Below are 11824 nucleotides of genomic sequence, written 5' to 3'. Positions count from 1 at the left end.
ATGGGGCCAATGAAATATAAGTCAAGTGTGTCCTCAGTGTCTTGTGGTCTGCAGTATCACCATTCGTTGATAAAGTGGAGTCCAAAAGTGAATTTACACATAGTGCAGACTTACTGCTCATCAGCACCTAAGAGGCCTGAAGCCAAGTCTGCAATAGAAATGGCCATGGGTCTTCTTAATCGGCTGACAGAAGCTGGGACCGTTGTGGGAAAAAACTCCCTTCAAAAAATGTCTGCAACGTGCAAGAGTTGGTGGGACAGATACGAAGAATTTGTTGGAATTAATGAAGTTCGGGAGGCTCAGGGAAAAGTGACAGAGGTAAACATGGAGATAATGTAGAAATTTAAAAATTAGGAGTTAAGCTATATGAAGTATAAACACTGGCTGTGAGGCAAAAAAAGATCCTCCAAGGAGAAATGTGTCTTTTCCTGCTTTGATTGTCTGTGCAGATACTATAAATGTGTTGTGGTCTATGCATGTTAGTAAATATAGCTTATCCTTTAGATTGAAACTGAATGTGGTTTGTTTTGTAGGCTTCCCCCCTCCGCCCCCCAAATTCATACAATTGGTGATTTAGATCTGTCTGGTAAAAAGTCTCTAAAATAAATACTCTTTCTTCTCAGGCTGAAAATGTCTTTATGATAGCTCGAGGGATAGTACGAGAGGCTCGTGAAAATGTAGAAGCCCAACAGATTAAACTGAAGGAAATTCGGGACCGCTTAGACAGGGTCTCTCGGGATGACACCCAGTATTTAGAACTGGCTACCCTGGAACACAGGTTGCTGCAGGTAATTTGTTGGTACTTGAACACTGGTAAATATGATGAAAATTTGTGTGCTTTGTTTCTGTCACTAGTGACTGTTGTTGTAGATGCAGTTCAGTTCTGAAGTACAGTGATCAGAGTTAATTTCTTATGATACTTGTTTTAGTTAATTATTATCAATGGTTTGATCTTCTATGCAAATTGTGTGTGTTAATGCTAAAATAGAATAGCAAATTTGGAGCAGAAAGCTGAAGACAGTGAGCCTAGAAAATTAGTTGTTGAGTGGTGACCTGTACATGAGTGGCCAACAAAAAGCTGGGGTTCAATGAATTAACCTTGCATGTGATGAGAGAAGCTTCCTTCTGGTTGTTAATCCATGAGAACTCTCTCAGCTGCCTTCTATGTGACTGCGACACCCAGGCAATTCGGTAAAGTTTTTGTCAGAGAGCAGCGAGAGCGAGGCTGCTACATGAGGGAGGGCAAGCAAGAAGATGAGGTTGACCACAGTGTAGGCTGGAGCAGTATCCTTGCAACAGGACGCAGTCCTGTAGAACCTCAGCTGGAGGAGCTAAGCAGGACTGGTGACAGGAATGTGTTTATTAACAGTGCATCAATCAGAGATAAAGACAAGGTAGCAGCCAAAGTCAATCCAGGAAATCCAGATGAAACTGCAGGAACAGCAAGAGACAGGCCTGGAAGCAGGTACACCTATGGCAAAGCTCAAGCAAGGAGTGGGTACCAATGCCTGCATTTAAACTGAGCTCCTGTGTCAGTGGGTAGAACATCAGGAAAGAACACAAGAGCTGTAGTTGTCTAAATAAGGGATCAGGTCTGTGTGGATGAAACTTAAAGAAGAATAGAGCTCTGCATCACTATGAAGAAAGGTGGAACTGAAGTCACCAATGTCTGTAAGGTGGTGGTGCCATCTTAAAAAAGAAATACATGCTCGGAAGAATGGGAATAATTCTGGGAGATGCAGGGAGAAAGGGAAGACGTTTGTCTGTGAGCAGGGTAAGAAAGAGAATGCAAAGGAATAAGAAAGGTGTATATTCATGAGATGAACCTATCCAAGACATCCTTTCCAGTCCTAGTTTCAGTTCCCACTTAAGGGATTTAGAACGGAGATGGACAAGTGTGGTAAAGGTAGCGTTTGGAGAATTAAACAGGGCTGAAAAAGCATACATTATGGGGAGAGAAAGGCCTTGCCCACTCTGCCCTTTTCCTGTCATCAGCATGTGACAGATTCTTGTTTAGAGGATCTTCAGCTATAATTCCTGATGACCTTTTCCATTTCTCACTTTTGACTTAAAATGATGTCTCATTGACTTAAGTAGGATTAATAAAGAAAATCCCACATTTAAAGGAAAATTTGTGAAACAGAATTAATGGATGTTCTTCATTCCTTCATCTGCACTGGGGTTTGGGGAATTTTTTTTTTTTTTTTTTTTTAGTATGGACTTTATAGCTTCATCTTATACCTTCTCTTTCAAATCACTGTATTTCTTGCAGGAAGAGAAGAGGTACCGAGCTGCATATTTAAATGCAGAAGAATCTGAGAGAGAAAAATTCTCTCTTTTCTCTGCAGCTGTAAGGGAAAGCCATGAAAAAGAGCGAACAAGAGCTGAAAAAACGAAGAACTGGTCTATAATTGGTTCTGTACTGGGAGCCATTATAGGTGTTCTTGGTTCCACCTATGTTAATCGAGTAAGGCTGCAAGAACTGAAAGTCTTGGTGCTTGAAGCACAAAAGGGCCCAATAAATTTGCAAGAAGCCATCAAAGAACAGGCCTCCAGCCATTACTTACAGCAGAAGGATCTCAGTGACGTCATAGCAGACCTGAAAAATGTGCTGCAAGCAAGGACATCACAGGAAATAAAAGGCGGCGCTTTGTTAAGTAGAGAAGACAGGAATGACTCCATAAAACTAGATTCTCTTGTAATTCCTTTAAATGAACAGCTAAACTACACTAAACAAGTAATTTCATGTTTAGGGAGTTTACAACAGCAGTTTAACAGTTTGCAGGAAAGTTTAGCGCAAATGATTTCTGAGATGCAGAGTGTTAAACTTGCGGTTCATTCTAGACCTACAGAAAGAGTGATGCCAAGGTCTTCAGTGGAGAGCAAGGGCCAGGCTTCTGCCGTAAGAGATATGATTTTAGAATTGTGTGATACCGAGCGGAGACTGGAAACACAAATCAAGAGAAATTCTATTTACAGCACTGCAGTGACATGCGCTATGTTTGCTATTACTCTGCCAGTACTGTATATTATACTTAAAGGGAACTGATCTCTAATTAATTGCCACAATTTACTAGATTAATAAAAGTAAACTTGCACTCTGGGTACTTAGAGTACAAGTCCAAATAAAGTTGCATTAGCATTTCTCGTTATGCTTTCTCCTGTATATTTGGAAAACTTGTAAAGTCTTGGACCATCTACTGCTGCAGGCTCCCATGTTAACAGTCTTTGTCATGCATTGTGGTTTTTAACTCCTCAAGTGAAGGAAATTCCCTAGTTTCATCTGTTGATTCCATTCACTGCTTCACTCTTCTACTGTCTAATCTTGTATATCATGCCAGTCAGTTGTGATTTTCTGCTCAAATCATTCTTTTAATCTATCATTGATCTAAGTGCTTCATGTGTAATCCTTCATAATTTTTCTCCTGATTTCTTCACAGTTTTGTAATTTCTCCATACACAAAATATTAGAAGTCATTTTACAAAACAGGTTGAAATACTTGCCCTGAAGTTTTTGGTTTGTTTCTTTCTTTTTCTTTCTTTAATTCCAGATACAATGACTTGCAATATGGCCAACAAGCAGGGGCCATGTAAATAAGGAGTGAAGTTACCATGATACAATGTGGCTGCACAGCCAGATGATGCATTTAAATACATTGAAGTTACATGTGGTAACTTTTTTGTGGGACAGTTTATCATGAAGTATCCAAAAGCATTTCTGGAGCTTTAGCTATTTGTTGCTGGTACCTCCATGTCCTTAAAGGCTTACAGGCAGGGAAAGACAAAAATGGTTCAGATACAGAAATACATTAAGTATGATGATGTTATTCTGCAGATGAAAGCCAATTATCCTTTCTCTACAGACTCCATAACCCATCATTCACCAGGTATTTTGTGGTTTTAGTAATCATCTATGGAGCAATCACTTTCATATTGTTGCTAGTATCTCATTGGAACTTTGTCCATTTTTTATTTTCTTTTTTCAATTTTCTTGTGTCTGGAAGTTGAATTGCTACTCTATAGCAGGTGCTTTTAAGCTGGTACGTTAATGGTAATAGCATTATGCAAACTACTCCAAAATCATATTTGGACAAAAGTGAAAGGTCTAACTGCCTGTTTTTCCTGGAGGGATGAAGAATGCCCGATTGAGGAAGAAATGCTTGTCTAAACAGCTAAACATCAGTATCTGTGCGTGGCCTAACATAAAGTTGTTGGTATAGCTGTGATAAGAAATAGTTTTCTCATTGGTAGCAGATAATCAAATCGGACGTGGAACTCCTGCTCTATGAGCACTTCTGTGGAACCTTTGCAGACAGAGGAGTGACAAGTGCACTTCATGCTGTAATGACTTTGTGTAAGCATTTCAGAATGACTAAGTTGTGTTTAGTATATAGTCTGATATGGTTTGGTTTTTTTCTCTATCAGCTCTTTGTAGTTTCTTCTGCCTAGTAACCATATTGAAAGAGTTTAAGGTTTTGATTATAAGCTCCTAAGGGTTTAAGACCTTTGGTACAGTGACATTTGCTGTATGAAGCACCAATTTCATTCGGTATCATTAGGTGCTATTATAACATGACTGAATAAACAAACAATATTAGGAAGGATCTGCGATGATTCACTACTTGTGAGCGAGATTAAATATGCAAAAGGTGGTTTTGGGAAGGACCACTGATTTATATATTGATTGTTTGGAGTGTAAAGTGAAGAACGGGCATTTGTCAGGGAAGCTGTTTTGTCTAACGGCTTGAGAATTGGAATAAAAATTCCCATACACTTAGCTGCATCAAGACGTATACATACAGATCAGTACAATTTTTCAAATCTGTAGTGTTTCATTTTCTCATTTTACAAATATTTTTACAGGTTATACTTCTTGCAGGGGCTGATGGAAAATCAGAGACAAGTGTATAATTAAAGGGGGAGGGGTAGTACAGTGGTTCTATTTGTAATTTGTTGGCACTAGTCACTGAGAATTTTGTTCTGGTTTTGTTGTTTGGTTTTTTTCTTCAGTTTAACTACATAAAGTTAGACCCCCGTATTATGTAAGTGGCTGAATTTTAGATACTCGGCATTACTGAAAAGTGTGGCTTATGTATACATGAACATGGTTTTAAATGCTGCGTGTTAGAGCGCTAAACTAACAAAGTTTAGTTTAGAAAGTTGAGGCAACACTCACTGAATTGTACTCAGTGGCATCAAAAATGAGTAGAGGTCCAAGGCTAACCTTCTATACCGTAAATAAGATAATACAAAACCGAGGGTTGTTTATTGTTCTAAAGAGATCTGCTTTCTACCTGTTTAAAGAAGGTATGATAGTAGGTAGCTTTAATGTTACTTAAGAGTTATGGGAAGAAAAAGTCAGTCAATGAGAACAGTAGCAAATAAATCTGTGATAAATGAGAGTTTGAAACAAGCAGCCTGAAATTTGAGAAGAGCTAGATGGTGTGATATGTATCAAGATGAAAATCACTTGGTCTTATCCTTTGTGGGGAGTTTGGGAGATTCAGGAATAAACTCTGCACGCAGCGTTGTACAGCTGGCACAACTCACTGTTACAAGTGATTACTGTGCTGCTGCTCTTTCTGCTCTTCCTTGCTAAATCCTCATATGTGAAGTGACAACAGAATAATTTCAATTAGGGAAAAACCCTTGTAATTAACTGTGTCTAATAATTAGCAGAGCAGAATTGTATATTCCCTCAATCCTGGATTAATCATCACTCCATTGTGGCAATGATGTGTGTAGTTTCGTGCTGCGCTGTATGTGTACCCCAAAGCCAGAAGGTGTGGCTGCAACTGTAACAGCTGTACGTTCAGCTAGCTGAAGGCAATATGCATGAAGATGCTATAACGTAGTCTATACGTATAATCTGTTCAGTACTTTATGCTAAATCTTTGTCATGGTAACGCAGGCAGCAAATACACCAGTTTGAACAAAACCAGCACAGCTGTACAGAGCGGTTTATCTGCGCATTCATGTTGGTTCAGGTACATTTGCAGTACCAACAGTGATTTATACAATGCACAGTGACATCTTGGTGCATACTTCCTGATGATTCAGCTGGGGCTAAATGAATAGTTTGTTGCCTGTGCTTTTCTGGGCTACTTTAGTTAAAAAATAAGTAATGTTCTGTTGCATACCTGTGAATTATTAACAATGTTTAAAATAGTTGAGTTTCACTTTTGGAATGAGGTCTCTCAGCTGAAGCTTTCCTCAACAAGAAAATTCTGCTTGCTGAGGCCTTTCAAGACTTAAATTCTTGCTCTTCCTGTGAGCAGAGTCCCCTCTGGGCAGGATGGCTCAGCCAGCCCTGTGTCCCAGATGCTCATCAGCCAGGAAGGGTGGTGGTTGCAATAGTTTGTGCAGGCCTAGTGAGTCCGGGGACTGACCTAGGCATTGTGCGTAGGCCAGAGAAAGCCAGTGCTGATTCAAGTTAGTTCCACTGTCAATCAAGACATGGAAGATAAGCTAAAGAGGGAACCTAGTAAGAGCATTAGGAAACCCTTTGATAGACATTAACTATAGAAAAACGGATGGCAGTGGCCTGAGCTTGGCCCATGCTAAGCTATTTTGAGTTCTTACTGCTCCATGGGAAACCACTAGTAACTCAAAAGCAAACAGCCTAGTGGCTATGGAAATAACTTTTAATGAAGTCACTGCAGACTTCTAACAGTAGGCACATTTTGAGGAGAAAAGTTGCCAGTCCTACCACTCATGAAAGGGATAGCAAATGTTGCTTATGAATACAGGACAAAAGCAGTTATATGTGTTGTCACAATCAGGATATATATATTTATTTATTAACATTTAAGTTTCGAGTATTCCAACATTCCAAGATCCTGGTGGCAAATTGCAGGTGCTCCTGTTGATTTCATTGTAGCTATCTGTTTGGAAAAGACAGTTACTTTCACAGAAAACCTTCTAAAAACAAATACTTCCATCTTTATTGGGTTGAGGAGTGGTAGAGATGTCCTGTTTACTTCAGAAGCAGGATTGAGATTTACAGTAGGAGTGAGGTTCGTGAGCTAGGAAAAGGGAGACAATGCTGGGTTTGTCCATAATATATTTAGAACTGTATTTTATTGCCAAATTTTTTGCTAGCTAGTTATATTTGTGACCTTCCTCATAAAACGTAGAGAAGTGTGATTTCTGGTCTTTGGCAATTGGTGGATAATAGAAGGTGGCTTGTGCTTAAATACAGCAAGAAACAGCTGGGCCACAATTTTTATTTTTAAGGAGAATTAAGTCTTCAGGTAATTATGGTTATGGCAAGGTTTTGGAGTTTCCATCGTGGGAAGTTTTTAAAAACAGTTTAGATAAATATCACTAGGTTTGATACAGACATAGACAGATCCTGTCCTGGGACAAGATGGATTCACTCAAGAGTTTTCAAACTCTTCTGTTCTAAGAACTGCTTTTTTTTTTTTAATAAAGTGGGAAAGTCTATGGACAATCTGATGTCCTAGTCATCCTAGTGCAGGTTATCCTATAGTGCAAGTTATAGCAGAATGAGAAAGTGTTGTGCAGAGAAAATAATAGCTCAGTTTACTATGCGCCATGTGATGTTAAGCACCAGGAGAGAAGGAGTGCATGTATGCACAGCTGCAATGAAGTATGACCCTAAAAGTATTGCCTTAGTAATTATTTTTCAGAATCAAATTTGTAAGGTGTCTTTTCAACCAATTTTGAAATACTATGCAAGGAGGGTTTTTTTAAAGGCTGTTTTTAATAGAACTTTGCACACTTCTCTTGTAAGCCTTTAAATGGCTGCAGCCTGCACTGGCCTTTCTGTGAGTTTGCCTGAAGCAAGCTGGCCTGTCAAAGATTGTTCTCTTTAAATACTGGCATATCATAAACTCTCAGGAACTTCCCTGTGCTTCAAGACTTGTTTTAAAAAAAAAAACCACAAACAAAACAAAAAAACCCAACCAAACCACACCATCTGTGTTGGTTCAGTGAGCTGATCCCCCAGCCCTCTGTATTAGTTTGGTGCATGTAATCCGCTTCATCAAATACATCAAATTCTTGCTCCTTGTGGAGGTGGTTGTGACAATCTGTGTGGCTGGAGCCCTCACCTGTGATGTTGGAAAACTTGTTCATGGTGACATTGGACATGTCATGAGTAAATGCTTAGGCCAGAGAGCTCCAAGATAAAGGGATTGTCCCAAGCCTCCCAAGCTTGTTTTGCTGTGTTCTGCAGAGAGAAAAGTAAATCTATGCAAACAGGTGTGTGCTCAGAGAGTCTCTTACTCTGCTTCTGCAGGTTCTGGGATGCCGGGCACTGTTCAGGCCCATGGTCTGCGAGCCATGTTCAAAAGCAGATCCTTAAACATCAACAGACTGCTGCTAGCAAGGCGCCCAAATGAGGGTAATGAAGACCTTAATGCTGTTTCTAAATGTTCTGACAAACTTCAAAGGAACAGAGTCAGATTTAAAGTAGGGTAGATGTAGTGAACTATCTGTTGGTCCCTGAATTATTGCTGTAAATGTAGTTTATTCCCAGAAGCTGTAGACAGTATTCAGATATCCCTCATGACTTTCTTAACCCAACTCATCCCTTGCTTGGAGGGGAGGAAGAGTAAGAAGAAAATCGAAAGGAACATAAGCAGCTGCTAGCCCTGTGATTATCGTAATAGTTACGTAAGAAACTTAGCTAACCTGCTTAGAACCAGACATGAACAAGGGCTTTTATAGAGGAGGATCCTTTATGGATTTAAATATATTTCTAAAAGCTTCTAAACAAATGGAAATTAAAAAATGTTTAAATTTGTTCCTCAATATGTTTGTTCTTTGTGTGATGCTGTTTTCAGCTGTGTAATGTTTAAGAACTCATTTTTTCTTTAGATTATTTTTAAGAACTGCATAAGACTTTTGTGCAGACCAATCGACACTCCTCCCTGAAGAGGGAATGTGTAATCCTGTGGTGCTTTTACAATATCCTTGTCACTCTGGAGGGCTGTAAGTATGGTAGGAGGGGAGGCACTGTAACATCCTTCAGGTGTACAGAAGCTCTTCCTGCCCTGCTCCCAAGGCAGACCCTGCCATAGCTCCATGTGCCAGCCCTGCCATGGGGCAGGAGGAGAAAGTGCTCAGTTCTAATGTGTTCTTATGGGGCTTTTTCTGCTTTTTAAGTGATGTTTTTTACCAGATGCAGGTTGAGACTGGCTCTGGAGGAAAGGCACAAAGAGGATTAATGTTTTAAGTCAGGAATGAGTTGGAGCAAGGAAAAATTGGGATTTTTTTAATGCTCTTAGTCACTAAAACTGGATTTTGGTGGAAGCAATTTGAGTGCAGTGAGATGATAATATTCCATTCAGTGAGCTCTAACCTAAAGAGTGATTCAGTGGGTAGGGTGTGGTAATGGGATGATTTTGGCTGTGTGGGGAGAGGAGCAAGAAAGGGATCATCTCATGAGAGTCCTCATGGGCTCTGCATGCAGTGGGCCTCCAAGGACTCCTCAGCATAGCAAAGCGCCAAGGAGCAAAGGTCCAGAGAGGCCACCAGCATCTGCCTCTAAAATAACCCTTCCTTTGGAGGTTGTAGTGAGTTGGGTATTGGTCTCTTCTCCCAAGTAACTAGCGATGGGATGAGAGGAAATGGCCTCAAGTTGCGTCAGGGGAGGTTTAGATTAGATATTAGGAAAATTTTCTTTACTGGAAGAGTGGTCAAGCAGTGGAACAGGCTGCCCAGGGAAGCGGTGAAGTCACCATCACTGGAGGTGTGCAAAAAGCATGTAGACATGGCACTTCAGGACATGGTTTAGTGGGCGTGGTGGTGTTGGATTGACAGTTGGACTTGATTTTAGAAGTCCTTTTCAACCTTAATGATTCTATGACTGATCATGCTGCCAAATCCTGGGGACTGTTCAGCATGTCTAAACTTTCAGACATATTTTTTCCTTCATAAAATAGTCGCTTTTTGGAGTGAGGGTGGGAGTGAGAGACTGATGGATTGTAACAAAGAGAGTAGACGTTTAATGACACTTCTGGATATGGGACTTATACCAACTATGTTCCTCTGAAATGTCAGAAATGCACGTGGGAGGGAAGCCCGATCCAGACTTTCAGAGCAGCTTTGTGTCTTGATCAGAGATCTGCAGCTGCATCTAGCCAAAAAGGAAAGTGATGGGCACCCCTGGCATACAGTGAGTTCTGTACTTTGCACAACCCAGGCCAGTGCCGGTTTCCTCTTCGTCAGAGTTTGCTTTAACCTATGGCCCCTGTATCACTTCTGTGTGTTCTCAGATGCATCCTCTTTTTCCACACAGAATTTGTGGCTGGCTGGTAAAGGCACAACTTCATCTTGTGTCTGTGATTTCCAAACATCTGGGTGTCAGCTCAGCAGGCAAATGGCCACTGGGCTGTGTAACTGTGTTCAGTACATACAGCCACTGCATGTAGAGCAAGTCAGTTGTTAGACTAACTGTACATTTTCTGATCAATGACACAACAGAGTCCAGCACATCTGGGAAGCACAGAAGTTACAGTTTGAGCGTGAAAAATGGCAGCATTAATTCTGTCTCTCTGTAGAGCTGTTACTGACGGAACTCACCCTAATTCAGAGAGTGTTTTTATGCAGTTGGTTCTTGGGGGCAAGAAATGCCTCTGTCTCTGACACCCCTGCTCTTTGGCTGACTGGAGCTTCCAGCTTCACAGGAATAAAAATCCCAAAACCAGCAGGCAGTTTATATTACACATTATCACTTCAGGCGCTTCTGCTTTATGAAGCTTTTGTCTCCACTGACCTTCAGCCGGAATGGTATGTTCTTCACTGTTCTGTAACTAGATACAGCTATGCTTTTGTCACATTCTTGAGTCTTGCTGATGTCCTGGTTCCCCCGTACAGCACAGTTCCCATTTGCAGAGGATCTCAGCCACCCCAGGATGATTCCTAAATAAGTAGAAACTGGTTTTGCTATCAGGTGTTGCACCCTGCACGCTGCTGCGGATCCCGGCTCACCCACGCATCCCGGCCGAAGGCAGCCAAGCCTTGAACCCAGCACCAGCGTTACGTGTTGCACGAGATATGGAGAGAAGAGAAATGCTGTCATTTCTTCCAGAATATATAGCTTTTAAAGCCAGTTCTAAACAGCGTTGCAGACACCGCTGGAAGAGCAGTTTGCCGCGCGGGCCGGCCGGCAGCCACCGCTTATTTTTAGGCGGCAGCATCCGGAACATCCGCCACAGCCCGGTCCTTCACCCCGGGCTTCGGGGTGACTCGTTAAACGCAGGGGTTCGTTATCTTGAGCGACGGAAACCCCTCGTCCGCCAGGCTGTCGACCTGACGCCCCTTAGAGGTGGGAGAGCAAAGCCAGGGCCCGGCTCCGTGGCCCGCGGCAGCCGCCGGCCTGAGCGCGGTGCCGGGCGGTGCTGGGGGTGGGCCCACGGCCACGCCTCGCCGGCGGTAGCCAATGGGGTCTCGCCGCTGGCCGCGAGCGTGATGGGGGGGCAGCCGGCCTCCGCTAGGATCCCGCGGGGCGGGGTGGCCGCGAAGGCGAGGCTTCTTCAGGGGCTGCCGGCTGCTATTGGAGGAGCGGGGCCGGGTGGGGGGCGTGGCGGCGATGGGGCGCGTGCCCCCGCGGGGTGGGGCAGGCGCGCGGCGGGGGCGGGGCCGTCGCACCGCGGCTCGGTGCGGACAGCGCTCCTCGGCGGCGGCGCGGCGGGGCGCGGAGTGGAGCGGCCGTCGCGGCAGGTGAGGGGCGGTGGGGGTGGAAGAGGGAGGTACGGGCCGCTGCTGCCGCGCCCGGCCCGGGTTGGCGCTGGCGGCGCGTTGCCGGGGGTCAGCGGGCGGCGGCAGGTGCCGCCTGGGGGCTGCGCTTTGTCTC

General features: G+C 42.9%; 1 protein-coding gene across 1 annotated transcript; it reads left to right on the top strand.

Moving 5' to 3' along the window:
- On the top strand, positions 1-3049 carry CCDC51 (coiled-coil domain containing 51; the record flags this gene model as incomplete). Its single annotated transcript, XM_082004680.1, has 3 exons — positions 1-318; positions 624-788; positions 2273-3049. 3 exons carry the CDS (start codon positions 1-3, stop codon positions 3047-3049), a joined length of 1260 nt encoding a protein of 419 aa, XP_081860806.1.
- Between the last annotated feature and the right edge of the window lie 8775 nt (positions 3050-11824).

Source organism: Phaethon aethereus, assembly GCF_964289735.1.
Source record: "Phaethon aethereus genome assembly, chromosome: 11".
NCBI classification, from domain to species: Eukaryota; Metazoa; Chordata; class Aves; order Phaethontiformes; family Phaethontidae; genus Phaethon; species Phaethon aethereus.
This window is presented reverse-complemented; position numbering and strand designations above follow the sequence as displayed.